This window comes from Chenopodium album, chromosome 7, assembly GCF_948465745.1.
Source record: "Chenopodium album chromosome 7, dcCheAlbu1.1, whole genome shotgun sequence".
NCBI classification, from domain to species: Eukaryota; Viridiplantae; Streptophyta; class Magnoliopsida; order Caryophyllales; family Amaranthaceae; genus Chenopodium; species Chenopodium album.
Genome location: NC_137840.1, coordinates 75,239,161 through 75,262,874, shown reverse-complemented (window position 1 = coordinate 75,262,874; position 23,714 = coordinate 75,239,161). Strand labels below are relative to the sequence as shown.

At 34.5% G+C, this 23,714-nt stretch overlaps 4 protein-coding genes and 3 non-coding genes across 9 annotated transcripts in view; 2 read left to right on the top strand and 5 right to left on the bottom strand.

The window, feature by feature from the left end:
- The first annotated feature begins 3,116 nt into the window (after positions 1-3,116).
- LOC145639609 (U11/U12 small nuclear ribonucleoprotein 59 kDa protein-like) lies at positions 3,117-8,813 on the top strand. Of its 2 annotated transcripts, none has more exons than XM_081690893.1 (8): positions 3,117-3,717; positions 3,825-4,185; positions 4,278-4,361; positions 5,350-5,415; positions 5,923-5,995; positions 6,095-6,462; positions 7,628-7,668; positions 7,957-8,813. In XM_081690893.1, the coding sequence occupies exons 1-8, from the start codon at positions 3,548-3,550 to the stop codon at positions 8,018-8,020; spliced, it is 1,227 nt and encodes a 408-aa protein (XP_081547019.1). In that variant the 5' UTR covers positions 3,117-3,547; the 3' UTR covers positions 8,021-8,813. The 2 variants fall into 2 exon arrangements, with proteins under 2 accessions (XP_081547019.1, XP_081547018.1); XM_081690892.1 differs by having other exon boundaries at positions 7,946-8,813.
- Positions 3,242-3,325, bottom strand: TRNAL-CAA (transfer RNA leucine (anticodon CAA)). Its single transcript has one exon. It is a non-coding gene; the product is annotated as a tRNA-Leu (tRNA).
- The window catches only part of LOC145639610 (desiccation protectant protein Lea14 homolog), a 31,140-nt gene continuing 14,152 nt past the window's right edge, over positions 6,727-23,714 (bottom strand). The window contains exon 3 of the mRNA XM_081690896.1: positions 6,727-6,738. The gene's annotated coding sequence lies outside the window, so the exon portion shown is untranslated. The remainder of the gene's footprint in view (positions 6,739-23,714) is intronic.
- Positions 8,915-9,062, bottom strand: LOC145641396 (small nucleolar RNA snoR145). The gene has a single exon (XR_014115426.1). It is a non-coding gene; the product is annotated as a small nucleolar RNA snoR145 (small nucleolar RNA).
- On the bottom strand, positions 9,120-9,212 carry LOC145641175 (small nucleolar RNA SNORD24). The gene has a single exon (XR_014115238.1). It is a non-coding gene; the product is annotated as a small nucleolar RNA SNORD24 (small nucleolar RNA).
- Positions 11,465-19,587, top strand: LOC145638588 (golgin candidate 4-like). Of its 2 annotated transcripts, XM_081689574.1 has the most exons (15): positions 11,465-11,888; positions 12,054-12,152; positions 14,484-14,612; positions 15,084-15,263; positions 15,564-15,702; positions 15,779-15,843; positions 16,552-16,716; positions 16,824-16,901; positions 16,998-17,135; positions 17,408-17,704; positions 17,803-17,868; positions 18,193-18,395; positions 18,538-18,592; positions 18,695-18,877; positions 18,962-19,587. In XM_081689574.1, the coding sequence occupies exons 1-15, from the start codon at positions 11,679-11,681 to the stop codon at positions 19,271-19,273; spliced, it is 2,319 nt and encodes a 772-aa protein (XP_081545700.1). In that variant the 5' UTR covers positions 11,465-11,678; the 3' UTR covers positions 19,274-19,587. The 2 variants fall into 2 exon arrangements, with proteins under 2 accessions (XP_081545700.1, XP_081545701.1); XM_081689575.1 differs by lacking the exons at positions 11,465-11,888; positions 12,054-12,152 and adding an exon at positions 13,654-13,783.
- Positions 20,653-22,690, bottom strand: LOC145639608 (reticulon-like protein B4). The gene is made up of 5 exons (XM_081690891.1): positions 22,259-22,690; positions 21,745-21,925; positions 21,501-21,645; positions 21,329-21,398; positions 20,653-21,217 (listed from the first exon to the last, which is right to left on the bottom strand). The coding sequence occupies exons 1-5, from the start codon at positions 22,593-22,595 to the stop codon at positions 21,048-21,050; spliced, it is 903 nt and encodes a 300-aa protein (XP_081547017.1). The 5' UTR covers positions 22,596-22,690; the 3' UTR covers positions 20,653-21,047.

The window sequence follows — 23,714 nt, the reverse complement described above, 5'->3', positions numbered from 1 at the left end:
TGTCGATTAAATTAAAATATTTATTTATATTTTAATATAGAGGGAGTATTATATATTCTTAATGTTGAGGGGGCATTTTTCAACTCTACTTACAAAGAGGATAAGGGTTACCTAATTTCTTTTCTTCATATACACTTTTATTTTCAAAATATTTACAAAGTATCATTTTTTTTAAAAATGACCTCACATAGAAGTATTGTTCTAACATTGATTGGATGAAGCAAAGATACATGTAAAGGAACAAGACATCCACTTAAAAAAGTCCTGACATGTGTCCTAATGGTAATTAAAATTAATATTAACATTTAAGTTATTATATGAATATGTCTAATAAACTCCATCTTGTTAGGAGTAATATAATGAGTTTAGCTTTCCAAATGAGTATCCTAGAGTAAGTAATTTGTCTTTCCTAAACAAGATGGTCAAGAAAGTCAACCACTATTAAGTTTGTAAAACCAACAAACCATTAAAAAACTTCCATGGTACTAAAAAATACATGGCCAAAGTGTAGTAGGTTAGCTTATTAGGTTACATTTATAGCCTCAATTAATAATTAGATGAAACAAAGAAGTAGTATTATATGGTCTCGTGTTTTTCTTGTGTTTAGTTTTTTATTTTTAGTTGTCTCTCTCTTTGATGGTTACTCGGTATAAATGATGGTGTAACAACAAGTTAACTCCATTAGAGCCAATTAGGACTGGAAGAGAGAGATTGTGTGGGTGTAATAGCCAACATCTTAGCTTGGACACAACCTAATTTTATGTCCCCTAGCTAAGATCTTTGGTTTTTCTGTCCCTACTTGCTATTACTAACAGGCAACAAGGATAAGGAGTATTATTTCAGATATATATCTCTTTCGCTTATTAATATAATTTATGATACGACAATAGTTAATTACTATTATATCTTTTAAAAACATAGCATAAGAGATAAGGCACCAAGAAATAAAATCAAATTTCATATACTTATTCAATGAGTTCAATCTTTATGTCTTTTTGTACAATACACCAAAAAAAAGTATTTATTAGTTATATATTAGTTAAGTAAGTATAATGTTTTTACTTATGTCAAAGTACGATATTTATTTATTTTTTTAATCAGAGAAGTATTTATTATAAAGTAAATTGGTTAAAGAACATTGTATATATGTTGCATTATCACCACAAAAGTGACATTATTTGAAGAATAATCTTGATACAATATAGGAGAAGGCAAAACCTTGTATACTTAACATGGGTGTATGCATGATAATATAAAAGTTAAGTCTCTTTGAAGTCTCAAGCAACACACTACCTATACGCATAAGAAGTTAACTTACCAAAATTTTAAGTAATTGTTATGTGATTTAAAGGTGATTAACCCTATTATGTGTAGTACGTAAGATATATTGACATATTGTAAATTCAATTAAATCAATTACAAACATAGCTTACTTATACTTTTGAGGCTACGGGTATATATCAATTACAAATTTATAATATCTCCATATATCGGTAAAAACAGAGATGACTATATATAATATAAACGCATTTGATCATATTGTATTATTAGAGATGATGAATATTACATGATTAAGCTTTAAAACATAGATTCGAAAGAAGAGACGAGAAGAAATAGGGGGACCAAGGACAAGGGTGTGTGATCATGTTGGAAAAGGCAAACAAATATCATTGTTACTACCCCATAAAGTAAGGGCATAAAACTGCTATATTTTTGGTTCATTGTGTGCAGTTGACACTGTTGATTTATACCCCTAACTACAGGACTAATTTCTCCATGTACATTGTACTCGTAAAATTATAGGCCATAAATTGAACAAGTTTAAACATCAATAGTATGGCTTCATGTGTTATGGAAAGTCAAATAAATGAATGTCTATTTCACGTGAGGCCCGTTTTAAAGGATTTTGCCCAACCTATCCAAGCTTTTGGGACCATCAGCAAGGCATTTGGTTAATATGCATGGTTTCTTGATGTCGAATTTTACATAAGAGGTTGAAAATGGGCAAACACTGAAACACTATCCTAGATTGAGAAGATCTAAGTAGTGTTCGAGCCAAATTAAAGTAATTGGTACGGACTACGAAATACAAAGTGTGTTATAGAGCTAAAGTAAGTGGTACGGACTACAAAGTATCAAGTATGTAAAAGAGCAAGTAGCTCCTCAAGATAGATGACCGAATTATGTCATAAAATCATATACAACACTTATAATTACACGTAAATATCATATGTGTTTCGAGAATTGTTAACTGGGAAAATTTTCAATAAAACACTCATTCAATTATTTCAAAATAATCACGTTAAACTACAAATTACAAGTCTCTCAAAATATTCTACAAATCACAAGTCTCTCAAAATATTAGTAATGAGCTACCTAAAACCCCGAATCATAGACACATTATTAGGGTGAGTTTATCTCCAGACTCGGACCCAGACTTCAGACTCTGCCACATCAGCTTTCCACTAACTTTAAAATACTTTTATATTATTCAGATTCATACAAGACTTTCTCCAAATTTACACATTATCCCAAGACTCACTCTAAACTCATTTAATCCTTTTCAAAATATTTTTATTTTTTGTAAAATATATTTTTTTTATTTTTTAAAAAATTACTGTAAACTTGTGGTTGGTGAGGTGGCTAATTTTCATTGGCCTTGCAAAATCTTGACATGGGTTTGGATTTTCCAAACTCCATGTAAGACTCACATGAGTCTTAGATGAGTTTATTGCAAGAATCTTGAGTAAGACTCATGTTGAGACTTTGCTCAAGACTTGCAATAAACTTACCCTTAGAGCCAAAAATCTGAAGACTGACTGAAATCAAAATTTATAACTAAAAGGAAAAAATAAAAATAAAAAAATGTCAGAAGTGGGATTTGAACTCCAAATTTACACATTATCCCAAGACTCACTCTAAACTCATTTAATCCTTTTCAAAATATTTTTATTTTTTGTAAAATATATTTTTTTTATTTTTTAAAAAATTACTGTAAACTTGTGGTTGGTGAGGTGGCTAATTTTCATTGGCCTTGCAAAATCTTGACATGGGTTTGGATTTTCCAAACTCCATGTAAGACTCACATGAGTCTTAGATGAGTTTATTGCAAGAATCTTGAGTAAGACTCATGTTGAGACTTTGCTCAAGACTTGCAATAAACTTACCCTTAGAGCCAAAAATCTGAAGACTGACTGAAATCAAAATTTATAACTAAAAGGAAAAAATAAAAATAAAAAAATGTCAGAAGTGGGATTTGAACCCACGCCCTCTTTCGAAGACCAGAACTTGAGTCTGGCGCCTTAGACCACTCGGCCATCCTGACTTTCTTATTATATTTCATCACTCTAAATAGATATTCTACATAAATCTCCGCCTACACTCGCATTCTAATTGTTTCTTCATTTTACTTCTGACTTCAGCATCAACACCCTCATCACAGCGCTCCAACTCCACCCCTCGATAACAACTCAGCGACGCCGCCACAAACTCCGTCAGACCAAGTCAGCGCCGTCGCAAGACGCGGCAGATTTGGTGGTTGATTGCAATGAACCCAATTCAATATCAAGCAATGGGGCATCCTCCTTCTCCTCCTCCTCAACAATGGGGTCCATCAATTCCTCCAAACCCACCTCCTTCTACCACTTTCTGGAACCCCTTGAATGTCCAACACCACTTTAAAGAATTACATCAAACCCTCTCTCTCGCAAATGCACTGTAAGTTTTCCTCTAATTTTCTTAATTTTTGATACTGAAAAGTTGTTATTGTAAGTTTAATTTAATTGGGTCTTTTATGTTTTTGTCTGTTGGGTTGTTTATGGTAGGCAAAAAGAGCTGGAGATGTTGACGAAGGTTAAGGAAGTAAAAGGGTGTGTGGGAAAAGAGAATGATAATGATGGTGTTGATGGGTCAATTGATAGTTCAAAAATTGATGAATTTTGTAGGTTTTTTGAGGATTATAGGATTGATTTGGGTGCCCAAGAGTTGATTTTAGTGGAGGCTGCAAATGGGTTGATGTCAAAATTGAAATTTCTGCTTGAACCTCTTAAGTTTGTTACTGATGATGGGACCCCATGGGAGGAGAAATCTGCTGTTGTTAGATTAAGTGACAAGATTAACAAGTCGAAACGCAATAAGTTGTGGAGGAAGAGGAAGAGACGTAGTGTTGCTGAATCACTTGCTAAGGTTGTTTTCTATTGCTCATATATCAAGCTATTGACCTGAATTACAAGCTTTGGAGTATGTTTATGTTAACTGATTTTGTTAATGGTGTACAGAAGGATGAGCAATTCAAGAAACTTGACCAAGAAGCTGATGAATGGAGGGCTAAAGAAATTGCCAAGGATATGGCACAACAAAAGGTACCATGTGTTGCATTCACTTGCTATATAGAAATGGGACACTTAGTTGTTGGTTCAGGTTATCCTTATGCATGATGTGCTGTTTAATTCTGTAAAAAAAAAGGCCGTAAAATGATAATGGTTCAAATGAACTGACATATGGTGACTGTGATCCTCTAATGACATTCTATGAGGATGGTAAATGATTAGTATTCTGTAGAGAGCTACCTGCCTTTTTCTGGTTTGACAATCTGTGCTTCAGAGTTCAGAATTTTAGATGTAGAACTTGGATTGGATGCATTTTACTTTGCCAATAGTAGAACTAATTATCCTTATGAGCCATTTAAATTATTAATACTAGTGAAAATATAAGAATCCGATACCTTGTTTTATAGCTTAGTATACTCGGGCCACTTCAGATAGAGAGAGAATCATAGGGGAGATGGACAAATGATAGCTATTTACAAAGCTGAATTTCTATATTTTTTATTGTCAATGGCATGAATCATGATACTGGAGTTTTCCATTTTTCTATCATTTTAAGTCATCCTTGTCTTTGATAAACATACATCAATTACTACCTTCAATCTCTAGTTTTAGCAGGGATAATCTCTGCTTAGATGTATCAAAATAGTTTGCTGATGTCTTAGCTATCTTCCAGTTTCCACCTGCTATATGGTCCTAACATTACCATCTTCACATGTATGGTATTTCTACTTTCCTGTTATAACACCATTTTTGCTCTTGCTGTCGCTTCACTTTTAGAATACCATGCTCTTCTGTTGAACAGCACCAGTTGCTGAGAATACATGATCCCTTTACTTTGTCAGTGGCTAATCCTGCCATATGTTACTTTTTTAATATGCATTCTCTTGAACAGGACTGATTTTACATTAATCTCATGACTATATGCATTCTCTTGAACAGGACTGATTTTACGTTGATCTCATGACTATATGCATTCTCTTGAACAGGACTGATTTTACGTTAATCTCATGGCTATATGCAGGTAGAGAAGATGAAAGTAATTGCAAAGCAGAAGGCTAAAGAGGAGAGGAAGAAATTGGAAGCTGAGGTGAGATTATGCATGTTTAGATGTATTATGTATAACATGTATTACATACATATTGTTCCTTCTAAAAAAAAAAAAAATGCTTTCCCTAATACCATTATTTGTTTAGATTTTCTCTTCTTAGTCTCTAGATATCTTGGAAATATTTACATTGTTTTTAAGGTGAGTTGCTTCTGATACTTTATATGTATTACTGACTTTGATGTCAAGTTATCTTCAGCTAGAACAACCAAGTATTTTTTCGCTTAGATTATAATTTATGTTACCATATTTTCCTTCTTACTATGCCCTAAACATATATTATCTGAAATTTTCACAATATCTTATATTCTGTAATAAGCAAGTTTCTTTCATTTCCTACCCTCTCACCCTCATCCGTATTTTCCCCTCATATAACTGCATTCTTTTCTTGATGTGGCCTTCTCTATTGAGATTTTTTGAAGTCTGACTATACAGAGGGCTGTCTATTTCTTAAAATTATTCATTGAACAAACATGTTCTATGTTTCAGCTTGAGCTGGCATTGATGGTTGAGAAGTTACAAGAACTGCGCTCTGTCAGGATACAGAAGTTGAAAAAACAAGGTATGAATTTTGAATCATTTACTTACGTTGAAGATATAATGACCCTATCAATGTTTTCATAGTAATGTATGCTGATACTATGATGTGAAAATCATGCAGGCCATTTTCTTCCAGAAGAAGATGACAAGTTTCTTGAGAGAGTTCGAGCTGCTGTTGAAGAGGAAGAGCGCCAAGCAAAGGCTGCTGCAGCAACAGGTGCAGCCAAGGATGCTATTGCAGCTGTTGAAGAATCTAGAAAAGTTACTCGGGATAAGAATGAAACCAGTAAGGATGATGGTGAAGAAAGTGAAGAGCAGATAACTCAGAGTAAAAGTGGGCTTGACTCTCTTGCTTCCGCTAGCAAAGAAACTGATAAACAAGGCTCTGATAGACAAAGCCATGGTGCATATGACTATGTGGCTAATTTACCCCCAGAGTTCTATCACTATTATCATGGAAGTAATACTGACATGGGTACTCTGATTGAGGTAATTAACGTAATTTTTTTTTTTTTTTTTTTTTTTTACATATATTCACCCTAGGTTTTATACAGATTTCCTAATCACTCTCTGATGCTTATATGCTATCTCTATATATTTTTGAAGATCGTCTTTATCATAAGCCCTGTAAGCCGAAAATGAGGAGTATGAGCCATCCATGACAAAAAAAAAAAAAAAAGAAAAAAGAAAAAAGAAAAAAGAAAAAAAAAAAGGAGATAATCTTAAAAGTAATATTTTGATAAACGGGTGCATAGGCAGTATGTTCATAAGTGCTGTGCTCATGAAACTGAGTCATGCCAAACAAGTGTGGTGAAACTTGATGTAGCATGTTGTGGATCCCAGATAATGCTTTAGTTACCTATTAGGATAACCACAAGGTTCTTGTACTGCTCTAATGAAACTCGGGGACTTACCGACTTACATACTACTCCTTCATGACCCATGCTTATATTGTGATACGGATTCGTTACAAATAAACTGACTGGGTTAAAGTCTGCCTAGGTGGCTTAATAGAATAATGATTTTTAGACTAAAGATTAGCCATTGATTATACCTCATTTTGCATCTGTTTGACATAGGACTCTTGGAAAAGAGTCTTGTGACAGGATGCAGGGACTTAAGAACTCATTCGAAAGGAGAGTGAGGATAGGGGACTGACTTTAAATTTCCTTAGTCTTAGGGTCTGTTCTCATACGTTGAAATTCAGTTCAGTTCAGCTCAGCTCAATTCAGTTCAGCTCCTAATTTTCTTCTCTTATAAAATATTTATTTTAGTTTAGCTCAGTTCAGTTCAGCTGAGTTCAGTCAATGAGAACAGACCCTTAATCTTTTAGGACAATGTATATTTAGAAGCCCTTCTGGACATCTAGATCTAGCCAGTGATATTGCTAAGCTCTAATATTTCTGTTTGTCCATTTTGTATTTTTGTAGTTATCCAATTTTAGACACAAAGGTCTAATGATCAACGATAGTATTAAAAATTTGTTAACTGTCGGAAATCAATCTGATTCTTGTTGCACTTTGATTTCATTGTAAAGAGCATTTAGGTTATATCTATCATTAGCTTGCTTGTTACTTGCTTTTCTTACTTAAAAAACTTAAAAATTTCTCCATTTTGTGTTTTGACTTATTTTTCCTCTAAAACTTATTTGCAGGTTCGGAGAACATGGGATGCATACATAAGGCCCGGGGGAAGGTGAGAATGTTCTGCACCCTACTATTTGTGGTCCTTTTGTTCTAACTTTGGGGTTTAAATTTTTTGCAAAAAGAGTTGATGTAGTATGATTTGTGAATGATAGGAAAAACACAAGCCTAAGAAAATTATAGCTGTGCTAAAACCTTTTAGGCTTTTAAAAAATTTATAACCATTTGGGAAAGATCATTGAATACAAATTAAAATCTTACTCCATAGAAAAATTTCCTTAGTTCTTGATTCAGCAACTCCTATATCAACTAATATATTATGTGTTTAGTCGTATTCCAGGGCACTGGGTTCAACCACCCCCTCCAGCAGACGAAGTATGGGGATCATATCTTGTGCAGCGTAGATGATACTTCAATAACAATTAATTGGTGTTCCTGTAAGTCTATAGAGAAATTGCTGAAATTCAGTTGTGTGCACCCTTAATGAACAGCAAGGTGTTGTGACAGATATCAACAAACAACGATGGAAAAGCAAGAAATATCTTGAGTATAAAGGAGATTCTCTCAAAACTCAAGCACACCACCTCTCTTCTGCCTTCATCCATGGCAAGTGCATGCTTGCTGTGTATTCTATTTTGTCTAGGTGCTCATCCTATTTGATCCACTGCCAAAGTTCTTCGATAGGTTTCATTCCTTGAAAATATAGAGTAACTTATCAGCCAGTTCAGTTTCTATATCTTTGTCTTCTCATTATCTGGAGATTGTTTTCAGCTCCAGATTTGATTCATGTTTGTTTCAGTTCTTGAGTATATGGGATATGGCACAATGTTCCTAAAGAAGTTTGCACAAACTCAGATAGTTTATGCAATTAAGATAAGTTCTCCATAGATAATGCAACGGTAACACGGAAACACACTGTCAGGCTGTCAGCTATACAAGTAATCGGCAGAATCATGAACTTCTTCAGAAGAATGCACATTTTTTCCTATCTCAGTCAATTCGTCCAGCCCCTATGAAATGTCCAATGCTACACGGACAAGTTAACCAAAAGTCCTTTTTTTTTTTTTTTTTTATATATATTTATTTTAAGAAACCAGAAGTCCATATTTGATTATCTTTGTTCAATATATCATTTTATGTCCTTTTAAGTATTGTCAATTACTGTACTTGAGAATTAAAATTCATTTTATTGTCTAATATCATTGTCATTCAATTCTTCTCCAGCAATCTCATACTCTTTTTAAGCAAAATCATTAAAAATTTGGTTTAAAAAGACAGATATGTAATACTGGTGAGTGGGAAATTTAGCCGAGGGTTCGAGATGATCCAAATATTAAGCATTTGGGCATCTTATATTTTCGGCATTTCATATGCGAAGGTTATAATTTGTGTTAGAGAGGTCTCAATTTTATAGAGTTTCCCACCTCCCTGCTGGGACCTTCGCCACTTTCGTTAATTTATACATATAATTTTATGACAAATTAAAATGATAATTAATTAAGTGACCTCAGAGATCTTGGTGGATAAAAGATCATCAAGTGAAATTCCCGTAGAAATCCCATCAAGAGTAGCAAATATTATCATACATCACCGGCCACTCAATTAATCAATTTCAATCATAGGAGAAATTAAAAAGATTTTTTTATAAAATGCATAATGTATCAGGAAAGATGTTATAATCAATTAATTCACAGAAAAATCTGTGAAAAAATATCAGTGGGAATCCGTCTTTAAGAGTCATCATTTAACATTATGCATTCAAATTCAATTTACACTAGTAATAAAAATGTACCTACCTTGTCACCGAAAAATCCTATGCCATCAAAAAAAATTGAATGGAAGAAAAATCGGAGCTAAAGGAAGCCCAATATACATACATAGTACATATACTGGGTTTTTAAATTTAGCCTATTGATAGATTCATCAAACCGCTCATTATAGATCGACGAACTTGCAAACGTAGGCATAATTAATTATAAAATAAAAATGTGTGAAAAAAATGAGACGGAACCGAAACAAAAGAAAAAGTCGGAACCGGCAATCTGTTTTCGAGAAGTTTTCGAAGGTAAACTTGGATGATGATTGCAATTTATTTAGCAACCCCTCCTATAGGTCCTTCGTTGCAAATTCATTTCTAAATATTTGAAAAAAAATAAAAAATTTATAAAAAAAAAATGAGAGGGATGCTCAGGGAATACGAACCATAGATTAAATGAGATATCATGTAAAACTAACAAGAGATTATCAAATGATTTTGTAATCTTTCTCGTCACCGCATCTTCTCATTGTTGAATAATGCTTGAGAGAGAAAAGGAGATGAGCTGCTGAGAGAGCGGCGAGTAGAAACCCTAGCGTAGTTGAAGAAGACGATTGTAAATTGGGAAGATTGGTGAGTTTTGGAGAAGGTGGTGGTTGTAATATATAGTGCGGACTGCTGATTGGGAGAGTTCAGGTCAGATTACCCTTGGGCTTGTGTTTTGGCCCAATTGTTTCTTCATCCAAATATGCTCATTCACATTCTTCGGCCTTTGTCCTTTGCTGATATTGCACTTTTTTTTCTTTTTTTTTTTTTTTTTTCCTTTTTTTTTTTTTTTTGATAAAGAGAACTAACAAACGAAAGAAAACTAAAAGGACCAAGAAATAAAATTGCGACGACGAGCTTGTGTTGCGAGCCAGTGAGCTAGATAGATCCAAGAACGGGGAACCTTTTTAAATCTACAATCTGGAAGGACATTGAGTTCATCTCGGATTGCTTGTAGAAGCCAAATACAGGAGATATCATCCTTAACAACTCCATAGAGAAGAAAAACCACATGAATGCAGTCCGTATAAATTTGTATTCGAACAAACCCCCGACGTTTAGCTGACCGAATCGCCCACAAACAGGCTTGAAGCTTGGCTTGAATAGCTGAGGCTGCTCTAAGAGCCCGAAGGCCACCCCCTAGGACCTGATCCGAAAGAAGATCACGGAAAACCCAACCTATACCAGCTAAATTATCCTGACTATCCCAAGAAACAATGTTATAAAGAAGATAAGTACAATGTTAAAGAAAGTTAAACTAGAAATCATCAATTGGATTCACAAGAAACAATTGTAAAATTGAAATATGTAATTCTTAAGAAATTAAAAAACTACACACTTTAAAACTAAATGCATCGTAAATTTGATTAACAATTGCCTTAATAAAAATTTTATATGAAACAATAGAATATGTGAGTTTGCATTGATTCGCCTTGAAATCCACTGATGCGTTTGTCCTTTGAATGAAAATACTCATGTGTTCCTCCGAATGATAATTTATTTTGTATGGTTTAGGTTATTAAGCTGGTTAAACACTTTGGTTGTTTATAAATTACAGTTATTTATAAATTACAACCTTCATTGCTAGTTCCCAAAATCAATCACCAACCTCAACCTTGGATATGTCAAGAATTTTCTCAACGATGCTAACAAAACCTAAAACTAAGTAAAATCATTAAATGTCACATACAATTCGTTCACGTGTTGCCCCCTTAGGCCTTGATTAGTTAAATGCCCAACAACAACCAATTTTAACAATGACGAAATAGTTGCTTATATTAATTGAAATGTTAAATTGTGCATATGATGAAACCAAAACTAAAAGAACTACTATAAAATTTCCAAATTTTTCAGAAAGTAAAGAATAGGTTAAATAGTTAGAGCTCCCCACCCAATTTCATGTAATCTCGGGATTGAAATGTTCATGTGTGCATCCCACTTGGTAAGCAATTGTCACCCATGGCTTACAACGTAAGGAAATAAGCAGTAACTCGGCAAAGCGAAGACATTATCGTACATCAACAACACAAAAACGTGGTTTCTTAGTTGTTACCCCCATTAGTCCATTACATTAAAACATCAAATTACTATTACTCCCTACCTTTCTCCTCCTACCAGGCTTCCACCACCAAGCCTCAACTTCTTCTCCCAGATCTATAATTCTCTCTCCTCACTCCTTCACACCAATATTCAAACTTCCAGATTTTTCCTGCAATTTTCAAACACATTTCCAATTTAAATTCATTGATTGAAGTCAAATTATGTGGAGTTCGATTGCTAATTTGAAAGAAAACCTAAATAAAATTGCTCTTGATGTTCACGATGACGACGACGATGAAGATGAACTTTCGATCCATGCTTACGATTCTCCTTACTCTGATCGAAGGCGTTCTCACAGTCTTGCTCATTCCAAATCGCCTTCTAATTCTCCAAATTTGTCGAATGGAAATGATTCTCCTTATGTTTCTGAGGTACTTGAGTTTTGTACTTCACTTTTGTTTTCGATTGATTGAGCTTAGTACTGAAATTAGATGTAATTTGATCATAATTCTTAGGTTTTTGAGTTGATGACTTTAATTTTTGCTGAATTTTAGTATTATGTTTTGAATTTTGGTTATTTGATAATGTGCATGTAGATTGAGCGGTATAAATCGGAGATTAAGAAGCTTAGGGATTCCGAGGCAGAAATTAAGGCATTATCAGTTAATTATGCTGCTTTGCTGAAAGAAAAAGAGGTCAGTTTTTTACCTGCTGAATTCAGGATCGTCAATTGCACTCACCATATGTTGTTCTTTTATTCTCATATTAAATTTCAATTCCATGAATTAACACCGAATCCAAATGCATATCGTGTATTCGATTTTAGCCAATATTCGCAACAGCTGGTGACACGAGAGAAATAGTGTTGATGATAGAGGTTATATAAGTTCATTTGTAAGTGATTTAGCTTTAGTATAGACGTGGAACAGCGAGAGCGAGATTGTAGGTTTGATTGGTAGATGATATTAGAAGTCATCAGAGTGTTTCTCATTTTGTGCTAGTTATTAAGTTCTATGTTAAGAATTTAGTAATAACCGAATAGCAGATGTTTAGTTGATGACTGGTATATATCTGATTTTTTTTCCTCTATCATACTCAATGTATGATAGATGTTCAGTAGAATATTATCCGAGAGGAAGGATATTGGTTTCGCACTTTTTGTTTTAGTGTGGATCTTGTAAGCTTCTAATTTAGTATGTCTTGCCTAAATGGACCATCCAAATTGTTATGTAACAAACAATTGCAATATCTACCTAACATCTTTCACTCTTGCTGTTCTGTTAATGTTAACTAGCATTTTGGCCAAGAAGGAGTGACCATTGAAATGCATCCATAACTGTTATTAAGTTAGGTGGTATATTATATACATATAGTGAATTAGGTAATAAGGTAAAAATAAAGGGAGAAAGGGAAGGGGGGGACACATTGCACTTATGGTTTGTGTTATTATAGACAATGTGTTTACAATTTTCACTAAGCATACGATTAACTTTTTCATTCATACACTGATATACCACTCGATTTGGGTCATACACCTATTAGAAAAATTGCTTTGTATGGAAGGGTTATTTGGGAATAAGATGCAAGTCACCTAAAGTACCTTAATTGTTAATTGCAAGATAAGTTATTTGCAGAATAATGGCCAATGTTATGAGCTACAAATATTAGATATGCTATAAGGTTTTTGCAGAATAATGGCCGATGTTATGAGCTACAAATATTAGATATGCTAGATGCTTTATGTTTGGGGCTCTCGAAAATGGCTTAGAGTGTGCTGTGCTCAAAGACACAATTATTGGCATTCATGGAATGATCCCTTACATTGAATTTTCTCACTTTTCAAAAAGGCTTTTAGTAATTGGTGCTTAATTTTGTTATTAATAGTAGTTATCCCTGGAGGTATTCTGAGTTCCTGACATGTGAAGATTGCTTTTGATAGAATAAAAGCTTTTTTTTACCGGTTTTTGCTGTAAATTAGTGAAATAGGATCCACTAACTAAAGGTTATTTTTCCACCCAAAAAAAAAAAGTTTAACTGTTAGGGTTAGGAATTTTTCATGAGTAAAATATCTGATTTAAATCTGTATGTCGGGCTAGTAGTTTTGTGCTTATATAAGGATTTTTGAGCAAGAAGCTCTGTTAGTGTTGTCCATGACGTATCTGACAGTTTTAAATTCAGCTAGTCTTTTTGTGCAGTTTAGAGAAGTCAACCTTTCAAAGACAGTTGGTGATTGGTGGCTCGTATGAAAACACGTGAAGTTATATTTCTTCATCATCTACTTGTGAAACAAGGCTGTCTGAACACCATATGTCTAGCAACCTCAAATGTATGATAGACTGAGCTTTAGAACTAGTAAACTTTTAATTCTATATAAATATTAAGCCAGACTAGACCTTTAAATCATAACCTTCTAGAATGATCCTTTTCTCTATTGGAAAAGAGGAGGTTTTTTGGTTTCTTTTTCTTATGGATTGTTTGGAGATTGATAAACTCTTGGGAGCATCCTTACATAAGGCCCTCTGGAAATTCTTAAAAATTAATGCTTGAATGTTTAATGCTCGTCATGCGCTTGCAATTTTATTTTTTTTGTGCATCACTATTCTGTGTAAGAATTGATGAAGCTTGATAGACGCCGGATATGTTGTCAGATAGTTTTTGAATTTTCAGCTATTCTTTTTCACATGATCACAATTGTTGTTTTTATATACTACGTACTAGACCACTCAAGAACCTCTTCCTTACAATTCTACCTATGACCTATGTTATCTGCTGATAGCTTTACTCTATAGTGAAAGTTGCTGACAAAGATTGTACTGTTAAGTCAGAATAGCTGAACCACATAATTCCAGAATAATGCTATGGTGAAATTTTAGGCTCGTTTTACTTTCTGTTTGTCATGACTTTGTTTGCTTTTACCTTTCTGCATATTTATGTGATATTCCCTTGTGTGGAAATATTTTTGTGTTTGCTGTTTTATCTATTTGTCCTTGTGAGCTTTTAATTGAATTTTTTAACTGAATTGACAGGATCATATAGTCAAACTTTATCAAGAAAATGGTTCGTTAAAACAAAATCTGGAAGTAACAAATGCTGCCCTGAGTACCACCCGTAATGAAGCTTCAAGAGCATCAACAAGTAGTATGAATGTGCAGAAGGTACTGTTTGAAACATTCTTCATCGTATAAGGGTTGAATGTCTGAAGTATTCTTTATCATGTCTCCATTACTTGCCTAAGAAATATTGTAAAACTAATATTGTAATCATTCCTGGATAGGAGAATCTTGTTTGAATTTGTTCAATTGCTCTATTTGAATGGTTCTCTATCTTCGGCTATGCATTAGTTGCCGAGAATCTTTTGCCCGTTTCCTTTCCCACCTTCCATCTTTTCTACATTGGAGGTTGGGTAGTGTGTATCTTATTAAATCATCAGTTAACTCTTAAGATTACTACAGAATGGTATTGTTTCTGTCACTGAAGTTGGTGTTATATGTTTCTGATAAGTGATATTCCATTTTGTCTATGTATAGCTTGCCATTTTCTAAAAAAACATATTTAATATATCACAATTTTTAGTATTTTCTTGTTATTTTTTGTAGTTATTGTACCAACTCTTTTGTTTGATGTAGGGAAGTGGAGAGCAATCTCCTAGCCGGCAGAACAAGCATGGAACCTCTGCTAGAAATCGTTCTAGCGGGAATCAGTGGCAAAATGGTGCTGTTTCTAAACAGGATGGGGTCAGCAATGGTTTTTTACATACAAATCAAGCTGATTCGGATTCCAAATGTTCAGATTCCTGTCGGGAAAAGGTAATGTACATTCTGTTCTGCATTATTCTTAAATTTTTTAGTCGCCTTTTAAAAATGCATAAGCTAACACATAATGGGTATTGGAAGAGTGGATGAAAATAAGTTGAAACTACAATGTTTTCTCTCCTCAATTCTTTATGTTGTTTCTGCCTTTTATTTCTTGTTAATTGACATTATCATAGAGAATGCAAATTTTTATGTGATTGTTGATCTTGGTTAGTGCTATATGTTCTTTTGGAGATTTTCTCAGTTATTGCTTGTATTTGGAAATAGCTTTAACAAAAAATAAATGACTTCTAGGAGCTTGCAGATAAGTTAGAAGAGAAAAACAGACTTCTAGCTGCAATGCAGAAGGATCACGAGTTACAGATGAAAAAATTGGAAGCAGAATTGGAAAAAGATCGTGCAGAATTGGCGATTACAAAAGTCAAATTGCAAGGTTTCTTTTGCTTGTACAGTCTCCTTCCTTCTCCCCTGTTGCTTAATTTGCATTAATCATTCAATGCTGTTTTCAGACGAAGTAAAGACGAGTGGTTCATTAACAGAGAAGCTCAAGTTGTTGAAATCGGGACATAATGAAGTAAGTAATGAATTCTATTTTGACTCAAATTCAAGGAAACAATTATATTGTTTCTGTTTCTCTAAAGATAGACATGAATAGTTGTGCTGGATTAATTCCATCCTGTACAGGTGTAGCTTTAAATTTGAGCGTTATTATGAATTACATGTTGACGTGACATTGGTGCCTATTATTTTGTTTTCACTTTTTTGTCTTGCTGCTATTGATGGATTTATCTATTCTCGTGTGTGCATTATCTTTTCTTAATGGGATGATGGTGCGGAGGATCCTTTCATTGCATGTATACTGAAGTTTTGATCTGATAATCTTTAGGAATTTTTTTAATATCCTATTTCTAGAAATTTAGATTGAAAGCAAGACATGTTGAAAACAAAATTTTACCGTCCTCTTTCTTCACACTCCAAGTCTTCCCTCCGTTAACTTAATCAAAACACTGTTCTTATAGATCTTTGCTCTGTTTTATCATGACAATATCCTTTTGACATCATTCCATACATTGACTAGAATACTCTGTACATAAATAAACTCATATGGTAGTCACTTGTCAGAGTGGATTTTAAAATCATAATATGCGGAAAGGTTTTAGATATTATGAATAGGCTGCATTAGTCTCTTGGCTTAATGTACCCATCTGACTTTTTATCTTGGCTACATGTACTGAAGTATATTTATAATAACTATTGTGGAATTAATGTTTGTGTATTGCAGACATCATTTGAGGTAAATAAGCTGCGCCAAGAGGTGGATGAAAAAGAATCGGAAATTAAACAATTACAAATGGAACTTCGTAGAAGACAGAGTGAAGGAGCAAATGATACAGACGACCTGAGAACAACAATATCAAGCCTGGAGAAGGAAAATGTCAAGCTAAAGGTTGGTCATCTTTTTCCTTTTGTTGTTTGCATTTTGTCAACAGAGTAAATGATAAGTACTATCATGTTAGTAGAAGTGCGGGAACTAAATTCTTAGCTTTATTCTAGGCAGAGAAGGAAAAACTTGAATCCACACTTAGTGATACTACTGGAGCAGGGAAGCTGCAATATAACAATTTTAATGAGGTAATGTCTGTTAATGCTGATGTTATTTCTTGAAAACCATGTAGGTCTTCACTGTCAATGCAATTCCAGTTTAACTAATACACAGTGTAAATGTAGGATGGACATGCATTCCCTGGTAAAGCTGAATTGGAGCATTCCTTACAACAGATTGAGAAAGAACTTGAAGAAACACGTCGAGGAAGGGATAAAGCCAAACATGAGCTTGCTCGTCTAAAGCAACATTTATTGGATAAGGTTGTGTGCTTCATAATCTTTACTTCGTAATGTGAATTTGTTTGTTATCAGTACGTAAATTAATTTTTGTGGCTAATATAACATTGGTAAACCAACCTATCAAACTCTGGGAATTTGATTAGCTCAAAATTTCTTTTCTATGGATTTTGTCTCTTTTCATTCATCATATTACATTCAGAATAAATTGTATAGTTTACATGTTCAATCTCCCCTTCAACTATCTGGCACTATGTCACTAATATTCAAGCTATTTGTGTGCTATCTCCCTTTAGGAATTGGAAGAATCAGAAAAGATGGATGAGGATAGTAAAATTATTGAGGAGCTTCGACAGCATGTTGAATACCAAAGGGCAACAATCTCAAATTTGGAAAGAGCTCTGGGGCAAGCTCGTGCAAGTCAGGAGGAGATCAAGATTATGAATGATCACGAACTACAGCAGTCAAAGGAAATAATTGAGGACTTGAAGAAGAAGCTTGGTAGCTTCATGGGTGTCATTGATGCCAAAAATACAGAAATCTTGAACTTGCAAACTGCTCTTGGACAATACTATGCTGAAATTGAAGCAAAGGTCTTAACTTGGTCCCAAATCTTCTTTCTGTTATATTTGCTTCTGAATGCATTGTTTGAAGACCTTTCATGCCCAAATTGTGAAACTTTTATTTACAGGAGCGTTTGGAAGGTGACCTATCGCTATCCCGAGAGGAGTGTTCAAAGCTTTCACAACTTCTGCAGGTCTGTGCTCCATCCCATATTAACAGCCATAAGTCTTTACTTTCTTTGGCGTCTTTCACGTGTAACAGTAGGTTGCAAAGAGCTCTAAATATGTGTGATATTTATCAACTTGTAGTGTGCATGTAGTTCAGTAGTTAATTTTCAAAACCTGATGCATTGTTGACTTCTTGTTTAATCCTGAAAATTCTTTGTGCCATAGCTTTCAAAGAAAGCCGAGATTCACTTGTTGTGGACCACATTTGAATTTTCATCTCACATATTCAAATTTCCAGTTGAAATACTAGTAACATTAAACGTGCCAATCTATCTATCATTTGACTGCAGGAATCACAACAGCAAGTTGAAGCATCAAACAAGGAGAAGGAAGAAATTTTAGCCAAGCTTGCTCAAGCAGACAAATCAGTAGCAGAATGGAAGAATCGGGTAAATAAGCTTGAGGAGGACAATGCAAAACTCCGTCGTGCGCTAGAGCAAAGCATGACAAGGCTCAATAGGATGTCGGTGGATTCTGATTTTCTTGTCGACAGGTTTGCATTTTGAAACCATGCAATACTTTTTTGTGCAGTATATCATACCTGATTCATCATCTTTCTGCTGTTGTGTAAAAGAATTGTTGGATGTGGCAACAATCTTCTTAGGGTCAACTAATGTTTTTTGTGATATTTTCAGGCGCATAGTCATCAAGTTGCTTGTGACATACTTCCAGAGAAACCACAGTAAAGAGGTACACTGTTATTTTACCACCCCAATCTTTATTGAATTATTGTTCCCATGTATTGTGTGGATCATTTATATGAATTATATGCTCATTTTGAATTGTTGCCAGGTACTTGATCTCATGGTTCGCATGCTGGGATTTTCAGACGAGGATAAGCAGCGAATAGGCGCTGCTCAGCAAGGTGGGAAAGGTGTAGTTCGTGGTGTTTTGGGTTTGCCTGGCCGCTTTGTTGGTGGCTTTATGGGTGGAGGTTCTGCAGGGACACCTGCAAATATGGCTTCAGAAAATCAGGTAATTGGATTGTTAATTAATAAGTTCTTTTAACCCAGACCTGGATCTTTTTCTTAGCATCTTGCCATATGTTTTTACCTTCAGTCTTTTGCGGATCTATGGGTTGATTATCTTCTTAAAGAATCTGAAGAGAGAGAAAAGAGAGAGTCTACAGAATCCACTGAAGTATCAAAGGGAGATGTTAATGGTAGCAGTCCAAGCACCCCAACTGCTCCTCAAGCTTTGCCTGACCGAAGAGCAAGTTCTAGTGGACGTCCTCCTATCTTTTCTACCACAAATCCATCTATTGATACATCAAGATCGTCACATTCCTATCAGAGCTCTAAACCTTATGACCATCCTGCTTCTGAGTTCTCCACAGTTCCTCTTACACCCTCAGGTAAGCAGTTCTCATAGTTTTGAGGCTCTTACCTAAACACAGCTATACAAACGTCGTGTAATTAGCCAAAAGGTAAAAGTTTTTGTTTTCTTATTTTTGTGGTTTTGTTCCATGTAATGTTTGATTCATTTATATATATATTGATTCAATTGCAAATATGATCTCAATATTCTATGTAGATGATAAGAGGGAAACGTCAAAGTGTCATGGATATTTATTACCCCAATAAGTCGTATTGATTAGTTATCCCGTGTATTCAATCTGCGATGAAGAATTACCCATTGGTCTTGAATTTTCAATCTTAAACAACTATGCAATGGAAAATTACCCATTTGATTTGTTATAGCTCTTGATAAAATTCATTGAAAGTAAAGCGTTGATGTAAATAAATTAAACCTTCGTTTAACTGATGTTAATAAATTGAGCTTACATGTCTTCTAATAGTAATAAATAAATTAAACGTTCGTTTAACTGATGCCTGTTTAACTGATGTAAATAAATTGAGCTTACATGTCTTCTAATAGTAATGCCACCTAGTGACTTAAACACAATAATGATGATGCCTGTTGAAATCTATAATTGAGATATTAGTTAACATGTCAAGTTAGTGGCGACACAATGTACATTCGATTAGTACAAGGACAAGGCGTTAAATTGGACACAAACAATTGAGAAAAATCTGGTATTGACATGACAAGGACATGCCCCTACGCTCCTAACGAATTGTCGTATTCCTATCAGATTTGTCCTTCAAAACAACGCAGGTCTTCTCTCAAGTCTCAACACATTTATTTCAATTTTCCCTTTTCTATACGTGTAATCCATACATCGTATACAAGTAATAAACTGGGAACTTTTTTTATGGACGGATGGATCAATGATTAATGAGGATGAAAGAAAAGGTTAGCAACCATGATAGATAATAGTATCCATAATTACCAAGAGGTTCTGGGATCGATTCTTATCCCCGCCCTTGTAGCTCTCTAAACACAAAAAAAAATAAAAAAAAAATAGATAAACTGAACAAGTTACAATGCATTAGCAAATACATTAGCACATGCTGTAAAAGTTCAACCACAAGGGACTTTGAGAGATTCAAACACTCAAATATGAGGGCAGTCTGGATTTTACCTGTAAAGCTCCTGGGTTCCTTGCAGTCATCAACAAATAGACTGATGGAACCAGATGGAACACTCAACTACAAGGCTGTAAAACATTGCCTAATTGAAAAGGTGAGATACTTAAAAATTGAGCCATAAAATTTGCTACAAGACCTTCACATCAAGTCCTTAGAGTTGATGAACAGATGACAGCACTTTAGTGTTTAAATAAAAAGATTCCAAGGAAATAACCAAGCAGAGTAACGTGTGACCAACAAAGGGAAAACAAATCAAAATAAGCAGGTACCAAAATCTATTGTACTGTATATAATTAGCATAGCACAAGGGTAATAACAGATCAATGTATTGTGACTGATACATCACAACTAAACTCTAGCAAATACTATTACCTATCAAAGCCAAGAGAACCATGTCCACGAATAAACAAGATTAGGTAGCTCTACTGTGCCATAAATGTCAATAAACAAGAACAAAGCAACGCCCACAAAGCTTACAAAAACTGGCAACTCCAATCTAAACCCAGCAATACCACTTTTTAGGCACCGAAAGTCAAATGCAAATAGCCAAAATGAAAATGCCAAAGGTAGAGTAGCACAACCAACGACCTTTGGATAAGTCAAGAGTTAGGAAACCTAACACTTGTTTGTGGAATAAGGCTTGTTTAATATCTCTAATCCGCCTTCTTGTTCTTCAAAGGTCCCATTGGAATCTTGCTAATGTACCTCTCATTCACCACACCATAATGCTTCTTGGCCTCACCCATTGCTCTCTCGGCGAATGCATCGACATGGTCCTCGTATTTCTCGTACAGAACAGGGATAGTATGCAACAATACAAAATCTGTGGCAAAACACAGATGACAATGTTTAATGACACATTACTTAAATCACAATAACAATCACAAACTAACCTTAAAATCCAAGAGCAATGAATAACAATATGATCACTTACTGATATAGAATAGGGTCAAGAAATCGCAGCTCTTGCCAACAATTGACAATATCCACAATCCTGCAATGACCTGCAAACAACAAATGATACAATCATCAAAATCAAATCATGACCAAAATTCCTTCTCTCTTCAATATAATCATCAACATAAAATAAGTTAAGCAATTCATACAGCAAGGAACTGCTTCACATCTTTTCCGGTAGCAACGTCGTGCAACAGTTTAAGTCCTCGTCTCAACTCAGACACAAAAGCACTAACAATTTCCATTATCATATTCTCCGGGAGTGTAACCTCGGGGATTTGAGGTGGTGACGACCTATGATTCGAATTCAAGACATTAATCAATCAAGCAATTTAATGAACTTATTCAATGCATAAATGATAATGTAGTTAACAAAGCGAGTTTGAAGATTACTTGTTGATAAAGCTGGAAGCATTGGCCCATAGAAACAACACTGATAGGGAGAAAATCAAGAGGTGGCAAACGAGAGTGAGCAGGTGGTATCCAAGCAGCTCAAACAAAATCCAAATCGCAGTAGCTGCTCCTAATACAGTAGCTGAGATCTTCTTGTTCCTCCACAAGAACACATCAGCAGCTGCATCACCATTCACATTCATTACATCATTTCTAATTCATCAATCAATTTGTAGATTACTTTTTTCAATCTTCAAACAATTACAGTTTATAGATTACTTTTTTCAATCTTCAAACAATCAAATTCCAATTCAATCGCAATTCATAGATAAATCAATCTCACATTATGCACATGAAATCAAATCGCAAATCGGAATCATAAATTAGGTAAAACAAATCTGAATATTATCATACAAAAAAATCGAAGACTATAGCTTAGATTAAAAGTATAAATCAAGTAATTAAGATCAAAGAGCATAATATTTAAATCAGAAGAGAGAGAAAAAGTGCGTACGTTTTCCACCACCGAGAACTTGGTGAACAGGTTTCTCACGGCCAAAAAGACGGCGGATCTTAGATTCAACAGACGAAGAAGCAGCAGCAGGAGCAGGAACCGGAGCAGAAGGAGACGACGTCGTCTTAGGCTTCTCAGATTCAGAATCTGAGGAAGAAGAAGATGAAGAAGACGACGATGAATCATGCTTCTTCTCTTCGTCATGCTTCTTCTCTTCATCGTGCTTCTTCTCCTGGTCGTGGCTCTCATGGAAGTGAAGCTTCTCAGCAATCTTCTCCATGAACGACGATTCTCCTCCCTCGGGATGAGGAGCTTTGGTTTCTCCGATTTCCGCCATTAAAGCTTAGCGAAGAAGTTTCAGAGAGAGGAAAAAAAGGGAGAGATTGATTGGAGTTTCTAGAAAGTGAAATGAGGGTTTTATGAGAGAGAGAAAAATATGGGAGGTTTTATAAAGAGAATGGGGATCACGAGAAAAGGAAATGAGAGGAGAAATCGTGGCCGTTGAGATTAAATCAAGGGAGTTAATCTAGTGGTTTTGTAAGAGGGAAAGAAGATTCAAATTTCAAAAGCAAAAGTTTCGGAATATAAATACGGTATTAATTAAACGGCGTTACTTGAGGAATAATATTATTAAACGGCGTTTGATGACGACTCTGTCTTGTATAGAATTGACGCTTTTTCTGATTTTTTTGCTTACAGATGTGATTTAAATTGACGGTCATGAAAATGGAGGTGCCGACCGTGGGATGGTGGACGCCACGTGTCATTAATTTAGGCCTTTCCCCTTTAGAATGTTTTTTTTTTTTTTTTCCGGACTTTGTCACCATTTTTTTTATTGCAAGGTGTGACTTAATTTTACTGAGTAATATAGAGTAAGAAGTATCTTGATTTTATTTGTAATAGTTTGACATTAGGACGGTATAAAGTAGTTTATATAGAGTATGAATTTATTCTAGTAATTTTATTCATACGAAGTTTTCGGATAAAATTCACACACAAAATAATAATACCTATCGGATTTTCGGATAAAATACATCCCATCTAGTTCAATGTGAGAAACATTGTAGTATTTCTAACTTTAAAGCTTGATTCACAAATTTACACCAACATAGTTTGCTAACCTATCCAAAAAATAAAAAAAAAACTATTTAGATATGATGGACTATATACACAACATATTTAGTTGGTTTCAATGCTTTATTGATACGATTATATCACAGTATAGTTTTATAACTTCTATTTGTAGAAAATTCATTAACATACATAGTCAAAAGCTGTACATTATCAAATGGTCAAATAGAAATGCTAAATCCTTGAAGATTGGAAAGAATGTTGAAGGTACATATATCTAGCTATATTAGGTAGACTAAAGACTAACCTTAATTTTGTACCAATGAAGGCTGTGATACTTGATTCACAAATATACAGTGGACCATGTAAGGCTAAGGGCTAACCC